The 23,027-nt window shown below is 45.7% G+C and overlaps 1 protein-coding gene and 1 long non-coding RNA gene across 14 annotated transcripts in view; one reads left to right on the plus strand and one right to left on the minus strand.

Moving 5' to 3' along the window:
* The window catches only part of PSD3 (pleckstrin and Sec7 domain containing 3), a 107,899-nt gene that overhangs the window by 37,659 nt on the left and 47,213 nt on the right, over positions 1-23,027 (plus strand). For 12 of the 13 annotated variants that reach the window (XM_068667899.1, XM_068667895.1, XM_068667898.1 and 9 more), the window contains 5 exons: positions 3,785-3,991; positions 4,095-4,175; positions 6,890-7,002; positions 9,598-9,656; positions 12,665-12,754. In XM_068667899.1, coding sequence (XP_068524000.1) covers positions 3,785-3,991; positions 4,095-4,175; positions 6,890-7,002; positions 9,598-9,656; positions 12,665-12,754 — 550 coding nt within the window. Of the gene's footprint in view, positions 1-3,017; positions 3,532-3,784; positions 3,992-4,094; positions 4,176-6,889; positions 7,003-9,597; positions 9,657-12,664; positions 12,755-23,027 lie in introns of those variants that run through there. The other variant, XM_068667904.1, reaches the window with a different exon arrangement.
* On the minus strand, positions 13,614-17,012 carry LOC137848503 (uncharacterized). Its single transcript, XR_011091395.1, has 3 exons — positions 16,895-17,012; positions 15,688-15,820; positions 13,614-14,725 (listed from the first exon to the last, which is right to left on the minus strand). It is a non-coding gene; the product is annotated as an uncharacterized lncRNA (long non-coding RNA).

Consider the following 23,027-nt stretch of genomic DNA (forward strand, 5'->3'; position numbering starts at 1 on the left):
GTCGAACCTCTGTGAGATGCAAAGTGCTGTATGCTTGCCACTAGGTTAGTGGTCTTGCTCTGCTGTTGCCTGAAAGTTGCAGCCATTCACCAGCCATCTCCAGCATCGCTATGAATGGTTTGGGTTTTTCATATATTGGAGAAAAAAACAAACACCCACCAACCAAAAAATTATCTTACTCTGGAAGACTTTTAAATAGAGCAAAGCGTACTAAGTGCTGAGCACAATACATTTGAGATACCTTGGCATCGGGAGTTAGGTTCCTGCAGACCTGGTAAATAATGGAATAAATAAAGAAAGCAGCCTTAAATGTTTCGGTCCCTTCCTGGCCGTTAAGGTGTGTTAGGGGAAAGCAGCTTTACAGATGTTACAGTCTGCATGTGTTTTATCCATGAGTGTGGTGGGGTGGTGGCTGCTGTTGGAAGGTATTGAATTTACTGTAGCAGCTGTTTGTTAAATTGCTGTAGTTTCTGCTGGGTATGGTGGCCCAGAGTGTGTGCACGTTCAGCGGAGAAGCTGAGGAGCTCATGTGTGGTGAGACTGAAGAGATTTATTTTTATTTTTTTTTGTTCTTCTGTTTTCTCTGTTTTCCGATAGCAGAGATTAATATGAGAGTCTCTGGGTGAAAAACAGTAACGTTGCAGTGCAGGCAATTACCAGCGCTATTGTTACAGCTGCTTTTGGCCTTGAATCCAGGATAAGGCAGATACAATTTATTACGTTTTCAGCCTACTCTTGTCAGTGAAGGTTTCTCATTTTTATGTGATAAAGAGTGAAGCCGCATGAGAAATCTGTGTCCAGTCCTGCTCTCCATCACAAAGCCCCCTTTTGGCTGCGTGTAGCTAGCAGTGCTGCTGTGCACTGATTGTGCGTAGAAATTGCAGGCTGCAGAAGGCAGCCTTGGGCACTCCCAGCCTTTGATTTGAGTCCATTACAGGCACTTTGCAGAAATAAGCAGGTATTAATGCCTGTGTTTGGCAGTGGGAACAGACAGGAAAATGGTATGCCCACGGAGCTTGGAGGTAAGAGGAGACGTCAGCCTTTCCCCTGTAAGACCTGCAGACCCTATAGAAATGACCTGTCCAGGAGGGGACATTAAAAAGGCAGCTTACATGCTGTAATCAGCAGCTGTCTGTATTTTATTAGCATTCAGCAACACGGGCGCTGTCTTCTCACCACATAAAAAGTTTGAGAGTTGGAGTCTTGCTTTATTTTAGCAGTCTGGCATTGTCCCTGAACACGAGGCTTATGTTACAAACAACCTGTACTATTGATCTGACCGCCTTTGTGTACTTACTAATTGAGTAACAAGTTAATTCATTGCCAGAATAGCTGAAGGAATCCTATGACCTAATAATGTGTATGGGGACTCCCCAGGAGGACGAAGCCTACAATCAGGCAAGCTGGAAGTTAAGGTTTCTTACGCAGCTCTGTTGGCTCGTTTTAGCGCTCCCTTCTTGCTGTGTGTTCCTTCTCCACATCCGAACGGCAGCCCTGAAAGGCAAAACAGAAGCCTAGGGCTCCTGCACTGTTTATTTCACCAAGAGGCAGATGCTGGCACTTCCTCTCTCTATAAACTCGTGGTGGTTTGTGGTGACGTTGACTCTCGCAGTGTGCTGCTTCTAGCAGAATGCAGATGTTGCTTGTCAGCGCTGGCCATCATTCAGGGCTATAAATACTGCCTTTAATAAAGAGCAGTGGTGAAACAGGGCTGTGATTTATGAGCAAGGCTCCACAAGTTGGCATGGCTTTCGGAGCAGCGTTTGTGTGTGGAAGGCAGGGTAGAGGTGTTAGCTCACCTGGCTGTCCTTTGCTCTTCTTAAATACCAGGGCTGGGAGTTTGAAACCAGTTTTGGCTATTGTGAATGGATGAGCTGTTACTTTGGGTGTGTGTCAGAAGAGCTGGGGATCTGCTTTATTCACAAATTCAGAGGAGACCAATTTCAGTGTTTTTTGTTTTTTTTTAATTATTTCTAAGAGAATTTACGACTTTGTCTAGAGCTTTTGGAAAAGGCTGAGGAGGGGCATCCCACAACAACAGTTATGAGGAGGGGCTTTTTTTGTTTGCTTTCTAGGGTGGCTGGTGGGCAGTGTTCTTAATACTTTATATCCAGTAATCCCATGGTAGATGAAAATGAAGTCTTTTTATTATAGCATCTTAATATTTACACTTACATGCAAACTAAAATCCCCATTACTTGTAAGAATGGGCAGATGTCTGTTTTCTCCAGATACGTTTTTAAAAAATAGAAAGGTTTACCCAAAGTGCAGATGTTTGATACCTTCATTGGGTGTTTTCTTTAAGTTTCCCACCTGTAGGATCACAGCACAACCTCCTCTTAAACGTGAGAAGAGGGTAGGGCGCAGGTGATGATACATGTTGAGGAAGGTGTGCAGAACAACCAAGATCTTTGGTTTTAGCTCACGTTGCATGAGAATCTCAGCTTGGAAAGGTTAATAAACATCTAACAGACATCTCAGGAAATTGGTAGGTCATTGCTGGAGTGATCAGTGGTTCTGACCGTGGCTTGTCCAGCCTGAGGATTACAGTGGCATACAAAGCTTTGGTATGCTGAAGCGTTGTGTTTAAAGTCATCTTTACCTCATTCCACTCATATCTGCCCTGCCTGTGACCTCTGCTGATCACTCATTATCCCTGTGTAAACTAAGACTTAGTGGAAAGAATTTCTGCATAGTACTTTTTTTTGATAGAAATGCTGTCACACGCAGAAACGAGATTGTGTAAGGGTTTTCATGCAAGTGTCAGACAAGCTTTTTTCCAAACTTTTTTTTTTTTTTTAAAGAAAAGATTTATCCATGTGGAGGGAGGTGTACGCGGGGGTGCACTTTCTTATGTGGAAGGCTTTTGCTTCTTTGAAGGAAGAAAAGCAAATACAGAGTTTAGCCAGAACTTTCCTGCTGTAGTAGAAGTGGGAGGAATCTATAAATGCATGATTTATATAAAGTGCCCTGGGACTGCGATGCTGAACATCCTGACTTGGAGCAGCCGGTGAGGGAGATCATCGCTGCCACGAGGGAGCAGGAGGAAGGCAAGAGGTTCTTCAGGCTGGCCCAGCGGTTTGTGCCTCTCTCCGGTTCTCCCAAATCAGCTTCCTTGCCCCGAGTCCTGCTCTTCCTGGTGGTGCCACCCAGTGGGATGCCCGCTGCGTGTGGGCAGCGTGGATGCTACTGAATTCTGCGGAGGTTATTTTAGATTTGGGGAGTAGCATTGTTTCCAGGACAACTGGGGGAAGAAATGAGGAAGGGACTTCTGCTGAGCCAGCGCGGAGCTGCCGATCGCCCTGGCTGTGTTGCCCTGTGGAAAGTGGCTTAGGGCTTACATCTACAGGGCACCCTTACAAGCTGTTCTCAAACACGTTGGGTACATGCTGCTGGCAAATGATTGAGTTAAAAAATACTACAACAAAAATTAGATGAGAAGTTGTTATTGTCAGGCGCAGTTGTAGGTTGACTGTAGCAAGCAGCTGTCTGTGCGGTGAGCACGGGTTTTGGACACAGCTTGTTCAAGAGGTGAGTGCAGAGCACAGTGTGTTTCTGGGCTGGAAAAACCATATTTGGGTCTCTGTTTAATTCTCTTATTCTCTGATGACTGCTAAATAAATGTTCCTGTTATACACAGCTCCTTCAATTAAGTGGCATTTGCTATAGCACGTAATATTGCCTCTGTACCATTAATTGCCCTCTATTCTAAGAGGAATTAAATCCTTCTCGAAGCCGTGATGTTGTCATTCTTACTTCTTTTCATGTTCCTTACATCTCATAGCAATGCTGGACTGCAGAATGCGGTGCTAGACTCCAGTGCTGCCATGGGGAGCAATGAACTTCAGGAGAAAGATGCTGCTGGAGCCCTTGGCTACGACCTCAGCAATGGCAGCAGCAGCAATTTGGACGCAGCCAGGCGCCTGGCTAAACGCCTCTACCATCTGGACAGATTCAAGCGCTCCGATGTGGCGAAGCATTTGGGCAAAAAGTATGTGCTGATATGGGAACTTGTGCTGTGTTGTTTGTACTACTGGCTCAGGAGAGCTCAGTCTTGAATAACTCACCTTTCTTTCTTTTTTCTTTCTTTAAAGCAACGAGTTCAGCAAGCTCGTGGCCGAAGAATACCTTAAATTTTTCGATTTCACAGGCATGACGCTGGACTACTCGCTCAGGTACGTGCCTCTTTGGAAACCTAATGCTCTTGTTTTAGTAGCAGGGCTGTTTGCTGTGTTGGCCTGGGTGAAGCAGTGGGAGCTTAAGATTGTGAAGAGAGGGAAGTGACGTGTTCTGGGACGGAGCATTTCTCTTCTGTTTAGGTTGGCGTGCTGCTGTGCGTAGCTCTGTTGGAGTGGTGGCATTTCCTGGAGGGAGAGATCTTTGGGTGGACTTGCTTAGATGTGATCCTTGATGCAGGGGAGAGGGAGAAAAACAACAAGTCAGTGAACAGGGGGAGCTTGCAGCCTGCCAGGTGCAGCTGAATAATGAAGGTGTTGCTCGCGATTGAGCCGCCCAGTACTCGCTGTCTTTTTGGCTGGTGCCTTTTGAAGCTTTCACTGCCTGGCTGCACTGTGCAAGGCAGGGGCCAGGATTTCACGTGGCTTGGCAGCTCCCCTCGCTGTGTCCCTCTGAGGCACCTAAAAATGTGCAGAACAGCAAAAGCTTCCACATGGAAAATGCCTTTGAGAGTTTGGTAGCTGCCAGCGTGGGTGTTTGAAAACCCATCCCTTCAATTTTTGTTCCTTTTTACAATGGAATTAGGTCTTAATGGTGTTTGTTTTCAGTGTTTTTCTAGGAGGCAAAACACTAAACTTGTGTAGCAGTGGCCTGTTGGCACAGTTGCTGGACCATTAAATGCTGACAGAAAGGGAGAGGGATTTAATGTGAGTTTAAACCGTCTGGCTCAGGCTACTGGAAAGGGTTATTATTTTTCCTAATGATATGAAACCAGGAAGGCTGTGGGCTCTTGTTGGTCCCCTGGCAAATGCATTTCGAGGGGGTCAGCAGCAGGAAACTGTGGCAGAGCCCTGCCCCTGTCCACGAGGAAAGGACAACGAGCCCTGCATGCCGAGGGCAGCAGGGAGACACCTGCTGAAGGGTTAAAGGAGTGCTTGGATGCTGGGTGCTCCAGCACCAGCCCAGCGCAGGGTGGGGGATGCTGCCTCCTTGTTCCGGGTGTTCGGAGCCCTGGAGCATGGTGCTAAATATACCCCTCTTTTAAATTGTGAAATCCAACACCTAATTACTTCTCCTCGCATTTCTAGGAGGCCTCTTCTCCCTGTAGATCTCCTGTTAATATTAATAGTCGTGACCTTCTCTAAAATATACTCTGGTTGGTGCGGGACTGAGGCACACAAGGGACTTACAGAGGCTTCGTCAGCAACCGCTTGCCAGCCAAACTGCGGAGGCTGCTGGGTGCACAGGCTGAGGGCAAAGCATCCTCTTTTTTCACAGATTGAAGCCTGTGGTAATCATGCTGACTTTTAGGATGCCTTGCCCTCCATCTGCAGCACGTGAGAGGTATCTGCCCCGCTGCTGCTGGCTTGCTGGCGAGCTGTAGTTGCTAAATGATTGCGATGCATCGGTGTACCACAGCCTGTGGCAGCAGCCCAGACCTGTGTTCCCTTCAGATGGTGTGAGGCCGTTGTGCAGGGTGCAGCACAGTCTGTGGAGAGTCAGGGCACGTGGATAGGCAGTCATTGCTCTGCTCTGCTCCCATGCCCTGGCTCTGCGTGTGGGCTGGCTTCACTTGTGCATCTCTCTTGTTTATTGAGCAAATGGTGTTCGTCTGGCTCCCTCTCCAGGGGTGCTTGCAAGGTGGGTCACGGTGCTGACAACAAGGAGAGGCTGCAGGTCTGTGGTGACCAGCAGGAGCAGGGGCTGCTGCTGGAGGGAGGGCTGGCTGTCAAAATTTCCCAGTAGGGCGTGAAATAGGGTGGGGAAGAGAAACCCTGCAAAGACTCGGTTGTATCTACTTGTGAGTTCGGTTATTTGCAATACGGTACATGTGAAATGAAGTTATTACCAGGCAGATCACACTCCGTATGGGTGTGAGATCCCTGCAAGTACAGTCTGTCTCTGACCTTACATCAAAGAAAAAGATTTAATAGTTATTCTTCCAGGCTAGATAGACTCGAATGTTCCAGCAGCATATTCCACGCCTCTCAGCTCTGGTGTTTGTTTCAGTCTCATGGGGTATTTAAAATTTGTCTATTAGGCACTCATTTGCAATGCCTTCTTGCTTTGGACCCAGAAGGTCTGTGTTTCCAAGCTTTTCTTAGAAGCATCTTGACAAATGAGTGTAGGCTGATACCGTTGAGGTCATCTCTTGGCTCCAGGATGTGGGGATTTCGGGAAGGAGAGAAGCTCTTCGTGAGAGCTGGCTGCAGGGCTAGTTTTCCTAGCAGGGAGAATAGTGGGGTGGCTAAGAGGTGGATGAAGGCGTGCCCCTGCTCCTTGCATGGGCTCACTTGCTGTGTCCAGTGCGTGTGCTCGGGTGTGCACAGCTGGAACAGAACACCTTGAGTATACACTGTGCATGGACAGCACCTGTCCCAGCTCCCTCCCTGAAGAAATGAGAAATACTGAAAATTAGGAACAGCTATTTCAAGCAGAAAAACTGCTTATTAGCTCATATATTCTGCGGTTGAGACCAGTAATTTAACTCCTCCTGGTTAATTTACTGTAGTATTTGGGTTAACTGCCCATGGGATAATGGTTCACTTTCCTAGACAGGCTTCTTGGAACCAAATGTCTGGTGTGTGCTTATGTATTTCCTGCTAAGATTTGTGCTGTGCTGTACAGCTGTATATGCTCCCTCCACACACACCGTGTGAGAGGAAAAAGGGATTTATGATTTTAATTTCTCCTTTTTCTGCGCTTCTTTTAGGAGTTTCTTTAAAGCCTTTTCACTTATTGGAGAAACTCAGGAACGAGAGAGAGTTTTAGTCCACTTTTCCAGCAGATACTATCAGTGTAACCCAAACACCATTTCTTCTCAAGGTAACTTTGCTTCTGATAAGGTCTTTGGTCTCCCTGTTGCCTCATCCTCACCTTGTATGTATGGTAGCTTGTGTGGTGACATGCTGTAATTGCTGTGCCACGCTTCAGAGATTGCCTGTCACAAGCATGGAAACCCTTCCAATTGTCGACACACATTTGTGGTAAGAGTGAAAAATTGTGTTTATCCCCACACAGGCAAGGTCTTTAGGCCTCCTCAGTGTAAATCCTTTGTTTCAGCATCTCCAGATTTAAATGTCCTCGGTTGTGGTTTTTGGTCTCTCTGACTTCCCGTGTGTGGGTACCTGTGCTCTAGCTGCACGTGTAGGGATGGGAATGATCGCATCTCATGTGGCAAAGACACTCTGCACTTCTCATACTCAGCTCAGTGCTCATCTCTCCGCATGCACTGGCAACGCACATGCCAGTTCTTGCCAGTTGTGGGGGTGAATTTTGGGTGCTGTATCCAGACCCTGGCACGGTTTCATCTTGACTGACTAACATCAGTCAGAGAGTACTGCCTCCGTGCCAATGTTTTCAGTCATTTTGGAAGTTGGTGGGGGAAACAAACAAGCGCAGAGATCAAACCCAAGGAAGTTGGCATTCGAGAAGAGGACGAGCTGTCCGCTGGCATAGCTGCTGCACTCAGTCACCCGTGCCAGCGGAGGAATGTGACCCTGCGATTCCAGTGCCGGCTGATCACACGCTGGGAAAGCTGAGAAAGGGAGGAGGAGAAGAAAGAAAATACGCACGGGCTCAGACGAGCCTTTGGTCTCTAGTGTAAGTAGGGAGGAGCTGCTGTGTTCGGAGGAACCACCACACTTCTTGCCCCTTGCTTTGTAATTAACCTGTGACAGAGAGGTGGCGTTTGCCTTCTCTGTGCCTGTTCAGCTTTACTGGCTGACCTGTCAGGGAAGGGAATAGGTAGCAATGAGATGTCATCTGCTCCTACACCATGTCTGTCCCCTTCCTGATGCCCTTCTTGTTTTAAGATGCCACAGGCAGTCAAGTAGAATAGGTGTGTGTCATTTTTAGATTAAAACAATGATTTCCATGTTGATCTGGCTGCCTTACTCGAATTCCAGGTTGCAGTAGGGACATTTCCACTTAAGAGCGTGAGTAAGCATTTCAATTAAAGCAAGTCCTGTAGCCCTTGCTTAGGATTTCACATAATTTTGATGCTGGGTTCCCACTGTCAGTAGTCAAGTGGTGCGCTGCAGAAATGTGGTGATAGTTCCTTTTGGTGGAAATCCAGGGTTGCATTTGCTTTTCTGTTTTCACTTTTCACATTTCCTTTTTTTCAGTTCTCCAATTGTATTTGGGATTTGGAGGACAGGCTGCTCTAGAGAAATGTGTAGACCTGAACTAGAGCACCACTGTCCCAGATTCAAGCTGCTTCAGACTTGACGCTGTTACCGATTATAATAGTGCTGCTTTTATTCCCTGCTCTGCTAGAGTTCTGCCACGTTGCTTGGTTGCCTTATAAACGTTGTAAGAAAACATGGTATTTACCTTGCAGCACGTCTTTTTGTAATGGCTTTATTTTTCACAGATTTAAGCCTGTGGTAGTCATGCTGACTTTTAAGATGCATATATCCCCATCCCCATTTCTTCTCTTTTACACCACACGGGGATCTGTGCATGGTCATAATCCTGACCTGGCTACAAAGGTTTTTACTTGCATCTCACTGCAGTGTGTCCATGGCTTATAAATGATTCTGTATCTTTGTGACACCTCTGTGAGAGAAAGGAAGACATCACCAGGTGTTTACAAACAGGAGAATGGAGAAAATATTTTTCTTAGAGCACTTTTTAAGTTTGAAAACAGGATGAAGGGATTTAGAAAATGAATTTACCGAGGTGACAAATGGCAGCATGGGCACTGTCACCTGTGTTTGGATTGTGCTCAGCTGCTACACTTAGGGTTTTAAAAGGGGTGCATGGAAAATAAACATACTAAAGTGATAGCCACTTCTGAAAATACTGGTCTGCTCTGTCTTTCCCAGGTCTACCACAGTGACTCTAGAGATGGAGTAAGGAATGCAGCCCCTTTTCTTCTGGCTCCATGTGGAGTTCCTCTGTTACAGGACCTGTTTAGACATTGATGGGTTGTTCACTAGCCAACATGAAGCCTAGGCTGTCTGAAGAGCTGAGGGAAATTCTTCAAAATTTAGTGTAATTGAGCCCTGAATGAGGAGGGGGCCACAAAAACAGCATGCTATCTATCGTGTTGTATGTGCACCGTATACAAGAATGTGCGTGTATTATTCTTCCCTTTCTGCCCTAAAAAAGTGGGAGCTGATTCAAGCTGTACTGGCATTAGCAGGCAAAGGGTGGCAGCGTGGTTTCCTGTCTAGTTCGCATCATCCATGTGTGCTGCAAGATAGTTCTGACAGTCATTAAAAGATGAAAGAAAGGCTGTTCTGTCTTGGCAGCTGTGGAATGACCTCACTGTTCATTTACTTAATTATGTGTATTTCTTGATAAACAGATTCTCATTAGGAGAACAGACTTGATTAGGCTACGAGGCTTCGTTTCAGCTGTTCTTAAAGGTACAGGCTTGGGTTTGCATGTGACTCGTGTTATGCCTTTCTGCAGATGGAGTTCACTGCCTCACGTGTGCCATGATGCTGCTGAACACTGACCTGCATGGACACGTGAGTTTTGGGTTTTGCCATTATGTGCGAAGATGCTCCTAGTCCTCAGCCCCCTTTCTTTCTGGTGGGCTTCTCATCCTTTCCCCAGTGATGGCAGGTGACCCTGGCCAGGGAACTGTGGTTGGGATTGAATTCTCCTTTCCAATACAAAGAATACAAGGGGCAGGTGGTGCTTGCAGGTATCCTGTTGCAGGGAGAAGATCTGGTGGGACCAGAGTTCTGCTCAGCCAGGTAATAATGGCTGTGCCCGGAGGAAAGAGAGCAGAGGAGGGGCGTGGGTGCCCTGAGCAGGAGCCCTGCATTCCCCCTGTACATGCATCTCTCCTGTGGCTGCCTGGGGGAAATAATTTTCCAGTTCCAGTCCTCTTAGTCACTCTGGTGCAGCAGGGTGCCAGCAGCCCTAGGACATGTATTTGAGCACCTGCAGTGCAATAGGCTGCTGTGCACGGTATTCCTGGGGCTTTCTCTGTCCATGCACAGCAAGGATGTGGGGCCAGGCAGCAGGGCATGGAGGCTTATCCCTGGGGGCAGGCACAGCCCTGAGAGCCCCAGCTGCAGCACTGTAGCTCTGTCTCCAGGGGCTGCTCAGCCCCTGTGGGTGCACAGCTCTGCAGTGGCTGCAGGTAATGAAGCCCAGGCTTCTGCCTGCTTCCCCAGGGGTTTTGACGCCCACCTGACGTTAATTGAAGATCTTTGTCTGAAAATTGTAGGAGCAGGAGGGGGAAGGGAGTAGTAAAGACTTTTTTTTTTTCCTTTGTGGGCTGGGCCTTCCCTGAGGTACTGGAGTAAGGGATGTGGCTCAGACCCTTCGTTACTGCTGTTGGTTTGTAGCTGGGGTTAGAATGACTGGTGCACTGTGTAACTTCGGAGGTTTATACTGCTGGCAGCCATTACTCATGTGTTGCTACCTGTGTGGAGCTGTAATGTTTGCCAGGCTCCTGTACGTGTGCCACTTCTCTCTGGGATTTCCTGTAACTTTGGTTTTCTTCTTACTGCTTTGCATTTTTTCCACGTAGGTGGTAAGTTGGGCATTTCTGACTTGGAATGCAGCCCCTTGCACACATATACTAATTGCCTGTTCCCTAACAAAGATACAATGCTCCAACCCATCCTTTAGCATGATTCTGCTGGAGCAGGAAACAAATGAGTCATAGGGCTTGTCTGCACTGAGCTCTGGTTGTTGCTGACAAGCTAATGATAAGTGCGGATGCTTTTATCTCATGGTAAGCTCACATGCATGTAGGGCTGTAGGGCAACTGCTGTGCCTTCAGTCCATGCTCTCCCTTAACTCTTGCAGACAAGCTCTCACTTACCCCTTTATTTGCCCCTGCCCTGCTGCATTTTTTTTTTTTTGGTAGCTAAATCCTTTATGCTAGCTGTGTCTTGAAGATGCATGCTTACTTCTCTGCAGGCAGGTTATTTCTTGGGCTGTGATGCCATGCTAGAGAGGTAACTCTGTTCAAGGCATCCCTAGACTGCAAGGCACATCTTCTGCAACCTGTGTGGTGATGTTAGCTTTGGTCCTTTGGTGGGTAGGTCCTAACCTGCTTTTGGTCCTTTGGTGGCCAAGGGCTGTGGGTTCTGTCTTTGTGGCTAGATGAGGCTGATGGTTAGGGTTTGGTGGTTTTCCATCTTTCCCTGATCATTTTTTTTTTTTTTTTTTTTTTTTTTTTTTTTTTTTTGCAAAACAGGAGTATAAGTGCAGCCCAAGCCATCATGTAACTGCAACACTGAATAACCTATATTATTGACTCATCTCTTTCTTGGGACTTTGCTTCTGCCTGTACACAAAGCTCTTCCACTGTAGGTTGTGAATGCTTCATGTTTTCCTGGCAAGGCAGGGAGGAGGGCTTCAAGCTACAAGGCTGCTTCCCCAGAGGACAGCCAGCAGTCCATTTTGCACACAGAAACAAGGCAGGTACCTTGTAACATGCCCTCATTAGTCAGAGAGAGCAAGCGCTGTGCAGCTTGTGGGCACACCGTGCTACAGGTGGAGGTTCGCAGTGTGGTATGCGGACGCACCGTGTACTAGCTCTGTCCCAACAGAGGAATTCACAGCCCAGTGTCATCCTGCAGCCACGGCATACCCTGACCATGGGATGATCTTACCAGACCTTTTCCTCTCTGGCATCCCTAAAGATAACGCTGGTCATCAGAAAGCCCTGTTTTTGCTTTTGCCGTGTTTTATGGTTAGTTCCAGGCTGCTTCCCTTTCCTCAGTTCTCTCTGGGCTCCTTTTTTCACCAGTTCGGTGTTACCATTGCTGCCCACTCACAAGGCTTCCTGCATGCAAGGCTTGGAGTTTCTAACACCCAGGACACCAGGGGGACCTAGCACAGACACCTTCTCTGAGCCCTCACTGGGATCCCAGAACAATTTAAAGGCAGCCTCAAACCTTGAAATACAGAATGTTTTGGGTCCTACACGAATGTAGCTATCCCCTTTCTGATTGTGGCTCTGTTGGGCAACTTTGAGACAGTGAATTACACAGAAGGAGAGAGAAAAGAATCCTCTGGAAGTGTGGAGGCAGAATCAGAGTCTGTGAATCAGAAGATGGTGGTGGCTCCTGAGCATCCTGCTCTTGCAAGGCTGCTGCTACTGGAGGGCAGGATTAGAAGGAATAAGAATAAGGTCTGGAAAGTGTCTTGGCTGTTTCCCTATGCCCTACAGGTGGATCAAGTACAGATTTTCTACCTTGTAGAGCCTTTGGAGACATGGGGGTGGAAGGCACCATGCACATTCCAGTGAACTTCAGCAGCACCCTCTTCGTTATCCTCCAGTATTCAACTTTTTTTTTTCAGATGAATATGTGGAGTCCAAGTACACTTTACCTTTTCCAACTGTGTTCACACAGGGATGCTTGCCTGTGAGTGATCTTGGGAATGTCTTAGTATTGCTCGCCTTGGGCTTGAATGAAAGCAGGGAGATGGAATTCATCTGTAACATTGCTTATGTACTTTTCAAAAGCAGCACGAAGGTGATGCTTTGTTTCTCTGTCATCCTTTCCAGAACATCGGGAAAAAGATGACCTGCCAGGAGTTCATTGCTAACCTCCAGGGGATGAACGATGGCAAAGACTTCCCAAAAGGGCTGTTGAAGGTAAGGAAATGAACTGCAGAATATGTGTTTCAGTTTCAGTGAGAGATGGTTCAAGCCATGCTTGCATTTTCTGAATCTCAATTGTAAAGCAGGACAGGCTGTGGGCACATTTCTCCTCCCAGAGCATATACAATACGTACAGTGTGTTCATTCTGTTGTTTTCCCTCTGCCTTCACTTGCATGAGGCTGGGACAGTGTGCATCATGAACTAGCAGGACTAAACTTCAGTGGAACCATCTCCAGAGCCACACGTCCTGTAAGGTCCGGTGGTCAGGCAGTCCCAGGCTTCTGTCTCCTGATTCAATCAGACAGAAGGCGGCCAGCTGGTCTGACTATTGAATATGTAAGGACTAATCCTGAACTGCATATCTGGAAGGCATGTGTTTTTTCATCAAAGGTGCTTTGGGGTTTTCACATTAGAGCAGATGTAATTTCAGATTACAGTGTGCTGTCTGGTACAGACTGCTTTGCTTCAGGTTTTGTTCATTAAGTTTATGGCAGGAGTTAAATCTGAAGAGCTGTGAAAGAGGCAGAGCAGGACAAATCTTGTTTCATTGTCAATAATAATGAGACTGTTTCGTTTCTCTTTTGTGTGATTGTTGGCATGAAACAGCAGTCTGTTTGAATGAGGAGAGGAGCGCATATACTAGACATCGTAATTTTTTTGGTAATGGAAATAGTAATGAGAGGTTGCTGCATCTGAGATCTGACCCAAAGCCTACTGAAGTAAATCAAGAGTTCCTCCTGTTCTGTTTTTTTTTTTTTTTTTTTTTTTATTATTTTTATTTTTTTCAGGCCTATTGTGAAATGCAGATGCACCTGCACAATTACAAGTGGCAGAGTTTTTTTCTACTATTGGCAGTTTCTTTAGTTTCTCCAGCTTTTTCAGGAGCTTTTTGTTAGTCCCTCCCACCTCAGTTTATTAGTTAGGAATGTAAACTCAGACCCCTTGGTTTTAGATTTAATGTATTTTTAAAATGTGGGTGCAGCGTGCTTGTCTATCAGCAGCATCAGTTAATTTATTTTTTTTTTCCCAATGAAGTTCATTTCTCAGTCTGCCATAGAGAGATGTGTTGAGATTAATTTGCAGGCTAATTGCAGCCCTTATTGAATAAATAGGTCTCCAGGCTGTGTTTAAATAACCTGAGTGTACTGAGGAGAGGTTTCCACCGGTGCTCACCTGCTGTTTATTTTCATGCTGACAGAAGTACACAGTCGGGGCTGAATCTTGGTGTTTATTGCTGACCTTCAGTCTAGTGCTAAGACTGCCTGGCTCTTTGCCAGCCCACCGAAAGCCAGGGACTGTGACTTGGGATGTTTTGGAAGAAACCTGGTGCCAGTGTCCTGCTTTGTTTGAGGCATGCTGCCCTTTTCTGCGTGCTGCCCTAATGCTCTGGGGACAGAGGTGGAAACCAACACTGGTCTTTCATATGGCTTGTCTGAAGGTTTGCAGACGTTCTGCTGCTCATTGTTTTAATTCGCTAGTGGAGGGAAGTCGAGCGAGTGGCAGTAAATGTGCGTTTCAATAGCTACATTACTGTGCCCGCAGCAGCCAGCCTGACACTAGATATGTGATTACCAAGATTTAGCAGAAATTAAATTTGCATTACTGTCAATAAATTTAATTCACGGAGCCCTGCTTCAGCACAGTGCTGAAGCGCATTTGGCTCGCTGGTGCATTAGCAGGACAGCTGATGTGAGGAGGCTGCAGGCTGACTCCCCACAGCCCTTCTGAAGTTGTCTGGGAGAGCAAGGACCATTTCCACAGGGTGGCAGTGTGCCCCTGCGGGAGCGAGATGCTCAGCACCCACTGGTGAGTGGCGTAGATGTGGCTGGGAAGCAGTTGTGCTTTTCTGCCTCTTCCATCTTTCCGTGTTCCCCTTGCACCACTGAGGTGAGCATTGCATCACTGAATGAAACTCTGCAGCTGTGCATAGCTAAGCCCCTGTACAAAGCTGAGCAGTGCTGGCACTGAAAGAAAAGGGGGAAAATCTTAGACAAATGCTTCATGCAGGACTTGGGAAGCTCTCTGTAACACTTGCTCAGTACAGAGCAAGTACAGGTGGTTCAGTACAGAGTCAGAGCTGCAAGTCCCACTTGAGACATGCAGAACAGTAAACACACAAGCAGAAGTCAAATGTCTTCAGTCACTCCTATTACCCTTACTTCCACTGCAGCCTTGAGTGTTTATTTCGTTTATTTCGTAGGAAAAGAGACTTTCAGTGGGCAGACATGAATGTGTGAGGAGAGACAGTTGCCTATTCTAATTGTAATCAGCCTCTGAAAACTTTGGATGTGGGATCTCATTGCTCCCCCCCTCCCACTCACATGAAGGAACCAGACCTCTGTTATATTGTGGGGTTTTTTTGTTTTTTTTTTTCACCCCAGCAATAAGGGCAGTTTGGTAAACACCATAAGGCCTTGTAGTTCAGGCCTTGATTCTGTGTGTCCCTGATAGTGCTTTGGGAACAGGGATTTTATTCTGGCTAGAAGGGAAATGAGGAATGCTAATACAACATCACTTGCTCTGTGTCCTTCTGTCTTTTTTTTAATAGTGAAAGGAGTTTCATTTTGTACATTCATCTATACGATGGTTTATCTATTTATTTTTTTTGTCTTCCTCCCTCCTCCTGTTAGGCCTGAGGTTGTTTTTAAAGTTGGGACCCACAACGGCAGATATGCCAAGCTGACTAACAGCGTGGCTCTCCCCATGGGATCTGCTTGCAGTGTGCATATATTCAGTTCTTTGCTGGGCAGGCAGATACATGCACAGATACATGCACCTTCCCTTTTATTCCATCTTAGCTCTGGTTTGACCGTCTGTCACGCATCTGCTGTCACCTGCTAGTAAAGACCAGAAGTAGAGACAGTGGCTTGATGTCCATTGTGTGCTGTCAGTGCATACAGGCCTGAGAATGGTTGTTTATACTTACTCCAAAGTTCCCATAGGCCTTCAGACTGGAACAACTCCTTGCAAGTGAGAACCAGCATCCCAAGCTGCGATTCTCTTCGGTGTAAATCAGTGGTATCTCTGTTTGGCTGACTGGTGTATAAGGTGATTCAGGCCTGTTGAATCCAGACAGATTAAGGTTATTGAGAGTGAAGTTTTTCAAAGGCAAGAAAACTTTTTGAAACTCCTGTCCTTTGACTCTGAACTGTCACACACCAAGCATACAAATAGTTTTCTATTGTATCGAGCTGTGCGAGGTGAATCCTGAATTACTAGCAATGTTTTCCTTTCAGCTTTGGTCTGTTGCACAGATCCCTTCACTGTGATGAGTCGAAGCCTTGCAAGGAGTGCCAAGGCCTGTGCGCTTTAATCTGGTGTTGCCATACTATCTCCACTGATGGTAGTCTGTTACATAGCCATTGTCATCTTCAGTGTTGGGCTTCATGAGATTGGCTTGAAAAGCATCTACTTTTGGCTGTGCTCTCTTGTGCTGACTGGCGGCTGCGTTGCCCCCCGCTGTGAGCACTGGGTGTGAGGTGTGCCCAGATCTGTGCTTTCAGGTGGGAGGTGATGGCTCTGAACCAGAGTGGTGTCAGGCAGCCTCACCAGCCTGAGGGAGCTGGGGTGCTCTGCAGTGACGTTGCTAGAGCTGTCCCAGGAGGGGCTGCTGAGGAGATAAGACTCCATTCCTGCATGAAAGATCTGCTCTGTCTCCTGGAGAAGCGCTGTAATGAAGTGACCAAATTAAGTGGGAGTTGCTGCTGCCGAACTCTCCTGAAGAGCCAGTCCCCCTTAATTTCCTAAATGATTTGAATTCTTGATCAGGACTCCTGGGATATGCAATTTCCTATAGAAGCTGCAAGGTAGAGTTTATCTCATTTTGCTGTCAGTTCCTTGCACTTTAATCAATGATTGTTGTATTATTTTTTTTTTTTTTGCCACTGCCTTTGTCTCCTATTTCACCGTCTCCCCCACTCCTCATCTCCCCCTCAAAAAAGCCCTCCAAAGCAAACACTTCATTAAAAGAGTTGATTTCTTTTATTTCTATTTTATTTTATTTTATTTTATTTTATTTTTCATTCTTGATCCATTCCCATCATTTCAGGTGTCTCGTGGAGAGAAGGGGGTTGAATGTCAGGTAGCTAACTTTTTTTCTCCCCTCTTATTTACCCAGAAGAAGTCACACTTACCAGACTGCTGTATATGCTGTAACTGCCCTCATCTGTAGTCTCTGCACTTTATCCTTTTGTGTCTGAGGCTCTTCGGCAAGGACTTTCCACCTTCCTGCTATTGCTGAATGGAAAAGCGAGCCTGATGAATTCACGAAGAAGGGAGTTTGTAGCGGCATGCCAGAAGGGCCCCAGAAGGGTAGCGTTTATTGCTGGAGCACGGTGCAGCTGTGGGCAAAGCAGGGGGGCGGAGGGGATGAAATGTCTGTGCTCTGCTAGGAGAGTTGGAATTCTGCTTGGCAGGAATTGGGCCTTACCTCCTTGGTTCGCCTCCAGGATGAAGTTTTTCCTTTTTCAAAATGTTTCTGCCGGGATAGTGTTTCTGGGGCAGCCATTTCTTATCTGTTTGAAATGAAGGATCTGTTGCTGAAGGCCTCTTTCAGCTGCTAGGAAACAACTGAGTCTAATCCAGCAGTCTAAAAGTCAGGGAATGCAGGATAAAACCATTAATCCATGTCTTTAACAGTTGTTTGTGAAAACATACTTCCCTTTCAGTCACTGAAGAGCCACAGTAACAGTGACTGAAGGGAACACCCGGATTGCCTTCGGTCTTCTCCATCCTCAGTAAAGACCTTTCTTCTGTGGTAACCTTCGTTTCCCTTGGCTTATGATTCTGGATGTTGTAGCTTATCCTCTGCAGGGATAGTAACCAGCTAAAGCATGCCCGTGCAGAACTGTGAATTAAGCCAGGTTATGGTGATGCATGCATTGCTTTGGGATCTGCTAGTAACAGAGGTCCTGACACCTACCTGCCTGGGTGATATACACATCTATTTTCTTCTTGTGTTCCAGGAATTTGGCTCAATTCATGTAAAGAGAAAAATCTGAAATCTGTGCACTCTCTGAAGTCAAACAAGCCTAAGTATTAAGTCTAGGAAAGCAATATAAGATAACAGCAAAAGTCTAATGCTCTCCACTGACTTTCTTTCTCTGAGCAGGGGAAGTGAAACTCTTGAAAAGGCTTAAATGTAAGATTGTGTGATGGTGATCCAGGAATAATAATTCCTCTCAGTGGTCCAGGGGTGGTGCAGGGAATTGCTTATCTTGCTAGGAAGCAGGCGTTTCAGGGCGGGCATGTTTCTGCTTTCATTGCCTGCATTTCTCTGACTTATTTTTCCTTCTCCAACCGTTTATTTCTATGCATTCAGATAGTTACTCAGAAGATCTTGCCTAGCCCATCAGGCTTTTGTGTCAGCAAGGAGTGAAACCCAAGCAGGGTCGGCTAAGAATTTCCATTAGTACTTGCCGCAATTATGTGGCTTAATACCAGGCTCCTAATGAGCGTTTGGGGGGTTAATTCTCATCTGTGGAGGCAAAGTCTCAGTAGTGAATTGTCCAAGTTGATCAGGCAAGTGAATCATATGATGTTTAGCTTCTCCATCCTGTCAGATGGCCAAGGCTGTCAGTTACTCTCTAGTTTAGCCAAAATGCTTAGCAGCTCCCGAGGACGAATGTCTCCGTGTAGAGCTTCCCATTCCTTGTGCTGTCAGTGTGAAGGGTACAGAATGCTGGTCTTGAGCAGTGCTGCTCTCTGCCACCTTAAAGAAGGAGCTTTAGGCTCTTTTCGAGCTGGGAAATCTCTAATACAATGTCACACATACATTTTGGTCCCTATGACATATTACTCCCACCTCCATGTAGGTAGAAAACAAATTCTGAAAAACATTCTTTGATCTTCCACCCACTGATCTGCTTGAAATTTTAGTTCTGTACTGCAACTCGAGAGAAGGAGGAGTAGGAATATAATTTATACCATATTTAAAAAAAAAAAAAGGAAGAAAAAGAAAGGGAGAAAACATTACTTCCACCAGTTTTGGAATTATTGCCATATAAATCTTTGGTACTCATGCCTCCTGTTAGTCATCTCACTTTTAAAATGACATTGGATTACTCTCTCTCTGACCCAGTTACACTGTTTCTCTTCAAGCAAGAGCACCGTGTTGCTGCTTGAATTTTGATGTGTGTGTGTGTGTATATATATGTATTTTTTTTAATGTTAAATGGAGCACTTAGTTTCCTTCTGAGGTCATGCTTCCTTGTGTGACAAAGTATTCGTAAGATCCTGGTGAAAACAGAGGGCAAATCCAAGATGACTCCTTCCTGCCCTGCTGACAGATGGTGTTTGGCAGGCGTCATGAGGACTACGTTGGATTTCTCCTGCGGCTGGGGCAAGGCAGCCAGACACCCCTCCATAGCCACATGCATTTGTGGAGGACAGGGATGCCAGAGGCTGTGCCTGTGTACCCCCCCTTGGGCTGCTCCTTCCAGTGCCAGCAACACCCACATCAAACTTTTGTGGCTCTCAGAGTGGCCTCGATTATTTTTTTATTTTATTTAATTTTTGCTATTGTTGTGTTTGCTGTCTCTGAATCAGAGGGAAGCATTAAGGGGTGGTTGTTTTTCTTTTCATGCAATGTCTGGGGGCGTGCTGGGTGGCAGAGGGTTTATTTAAATGTTGTTGGCTGTAAGCATGCTCGCTGCAGGTACAGAGGCACGGTTTGTTTGCAGCTGACAGGGAGAGTCTGTTGGCTTTGCAACCATGTTTGATTTGGATCACTGCGGGTTTCTGTCACATCTACTCAGGACGGTAGGGTTTTTTCATGGTTTTATGGATTTGCTTGGGATGCTGCTCTTTTGTGTAGCTTCATCTGTTAGCTTTAACTTAAGGAACTTGGTGGTCTCTGACAGTTGACGCTTGTTGTATGGCTCCATTTGTTTCTGCCAGCCCAATTTACAATAGACAGTAGCTCCCAAAAGGAGGATGCAAGAGGAGACTTCTTTTTCTTCCCTCTGGAGACTATACTGCTTAGCTAGGAAATGCAGTCTGTGACACTGAGCTGTGTAGGGATATGCTGTAAGGAAAATCAAGTTAGGTAACTGCATCTCTTCACTTGTAATGCTGATCAGGGTAAAGGAGGTGTGGTTCCTTTGCACCACTGTTCTTATCCAGGAGCTTTTTTTTAATAAACTTGTAGTCTCCCATCATTCTCAGCAAGGCACTTCATCTTGGGACAGATTTCTTTTGGCTCAAGATGCAGCAGGGATCCTGGAGAGAGAGAGAGCAGGATTGATTTGGTCTTCCACCAGCCAATGTGGTTTTATCTCTCAGCTTGCTTTTTGGTGACTTACTGATGTAAAAGGTCAGTTGTAAAGACTAGTGTCTGTGACTACAAGTCAGCTGATCACAGATGTGCTTTTAGCCTGCTTCTCACATAGAGTAAAACTTTACCTTCTTGAGTTAACCTCTTGGGAGCAAGGCTTGTATTTTCCTGGTACTGTAAGTTGATGTGCTTTGCTTCATGGTTGAAGTGGTCTAAAAGCACATGCTCTTGCAGTTTGAATGGCTTAGTTGAAATGGGATAGCTTTCTAGGCTGTAGTAGTTTGACTGCTTTCCATTGTAAGGATTACTTTCCATATTGTAACAGAAATCAGAATAATCTTCAGGGATTCCTTCAGAATCTATAGCAAAGGTGTATGCACTACTACATAAGTCATAAGAAAGCAAAAAATTCTTTCTTGAGGACATCAGTGAGTGTTTTTTTTTTTTTTGCTGGTAAATTCACTCAGATTGGGGTAAAACCCATCAGCTCCATAAATGTCACTATGAAGATCTACTGTGGTCAGCGGAGAACAGGACTATCTGTTGGGAAAACCTAGGTAGTTAATTTGGAGATTAATTTTGAAATTTCCTGTCAATATCTGCCATTCTCCTACCATACACAAAACGTGCTGTTACTCTGTTAGGGTTCCTTGTAGACGTGATTGCTTATGTATGTAGAAACAAAGTGATTGCTCTAGTATTTCTGCTATTTACAGGGATGGCTGTTGGGAGACATTAAGATTTAATCTTGGTTGTCAGCTCCCTCTGGTTAGCAGACCTCAGAAATCATTATCTTAATATCACAGTAATGTCAGTTCAATAATGTCACTGTTGATCAGTTGTTGAGCTGTAGTTCTGTAGCCATCATGTATTAGTATTTGATCCAGCAGAATTAACTGCACGTCTGTTTTGGGGAGAAGAAAAAAACAGGGATGAAGGAAGAAGGAAAGCAATCTTATGAGAGATTTAATGCTGTTTATTTAACAAACAACAGTATTTAATAGTGGTATTAAATACTGCTGCTTTCCTGTGCTGCACAAATATGTTATTACTGGCTCTTGAGAGTACATTTTAGGTAATTGATGTGTGTATGTATTTTGTTAGCTTTTGTTGGGGGTATTGTTGTCACTGGGATCAGGCTTAAATGATACTAATGGATTCTTGTGGCTTTGTCTGAGGACACTGAAGTTCTTCAGACACAATAACTTGGTCCTTGGGTTTGGTAGCTAAAAGCCAATATTGAATTTCACTTTGAATTCCTCAGGTTTTCTTCTTTTGTTGTTATTTGTTGAATAACATTAGGAGGACAAAGCGAGGACTGGGTATATTTGGCCCTGACTGAGTCAGTGAAACCTGGTGGGAGGAAAAGATGGGAAAGAGCTTATTGCATAGGAAGTTGACACGGCTGCCTGTTACCTGTATGGGTGATGTACTCTGCCACTGTCTGTGACAGGTAAAAAGCTTTTGGATAGCTTTGAAACGGTGAGATGGAAAGAACTGCAGAGACTCTGCTCCCCCCTCCCTTTATCTGCTTTGGCCTAAAGTTTCAAATTCTCTTGCTGATTTATGGTTTGCTCTTGGAGGTGCTGGTAAGAAGTGTCCATAAATAGGGTCACCAGCCTTTCAGTCACCCCAGTGGTGTTACTGAACTGTTCCGACCAAATGCCAGCTGAATATCTCCATCTTGCTCCTTTCCTACTACCTCTTTGCTGGCCTCTGATCAAGGGGAAGATCGTGGCTTCTTGCCACTACTGGAGATTCCCCTGGGTGCAGATGGCTTTGATTTTTTTTTAATTTTTTTTCCGGTATTGCATAGTCATATCAGCCCCTCGTTAAAGAAATTCCTTCTGTCCCCTTTTCTGTCAACAACCCACTTCCCTTCTCCCTCAGAAATTCTGTTGCTCAGTTACAGACACAAATCAATCCTGTATGCATGTTAATTTCTAAAATGGTGGAACCTCTCTAATGTTCAGAAGTGGTCTTTCTGAAGAGGAAGAGCAGTCACTGTGTACACAGATCTACTTGCTCAGTCAGGACTACAAGACTGTGTTATAACTTACAGATGAAAATTAGAGACAGTGGAGCAATAGACAAATCCCTGGGCTTAAGACATTTAAGGCTTCATAAAGCATGATCTCAAGGTGTTTTCTTTATTGGAGAGCATGAGCTGACAGGTGTTTTCCATGCTCTGGCTGGGAGGGGGAGTAAAATTGAACAAGATGTGACCTCTCACCCTGGGTGTTTCGGACTGCTGCTTGGTTACAGCTGAACCAGACCCGATCCCTTGTGAATTAAGGTTCCCATCCTGCCTGGGGATCTGCTAATCTTGGCTTGGAGGGTGATAGATAGTGAGCTGCGACACTGGGGCAGCGTTGATGGTACTGTGTTGTGGGTAAGGGAAGAGAAATGAAAAATGTTGCTGTGATTTGGTATAACTTGTGTTTAATAATGAAATTGCTCTGCATAATGCACGGTGGCCTAGGTCTGTGTGTGGTATTTAAGGAATATAATTATTTTGGATGTGTTGAGGGTGCTTGGGGAGGTGGCCTTATAAATCTGAGAGCAAGAATAATCTGCCTAGGCAGGGGGCTGGTAGGTTAGGGAGTGATTTGTGGCCATTTACGTAGCACCTGTCGGGACCTGCTGCTTAGCTCATCTGGAGCTGTTTGATTGCAATGAAAATTTCCACTAAGATGATATTTTCTTTGAAAAGCTTTTCCACTAGCAGTGGATAATTTCAGTTGGGTTAAGTAATGGTTTCTGGGAAATGGTGCAAATAGCTTCGAGCACGCAGCTGATTGCTGCCAGAGCAGAGCGGCCTTCTGTTCCTTCGGGTATCCCCTGACAACGTCAGGTTTGTGTAGGGAGGCTGGAGCACACCTGCAATTTGACCCTAACGCGTGAGGTGGGGGTGAGCTTGCGAGACTGCCACGGAGTTAGGAATGCATTTTGCTTCTTGGCCAGGTGGGAAGAAGTCAGTAGTCCAGCTGGCC

The sequence above is a fragment of the Anas acuta genome, chromosome Z, assembly GCF_963932015.1.
Source record: "Anas acuta chromosome Z, bAnaAcu1.1, whole genome shotgun sequence".
Lineage (NCBI taxonomy): Eukaryota > Metazoa > Chordata > Aves > Anseriformes > Anatidae > Anas > Anas acuta.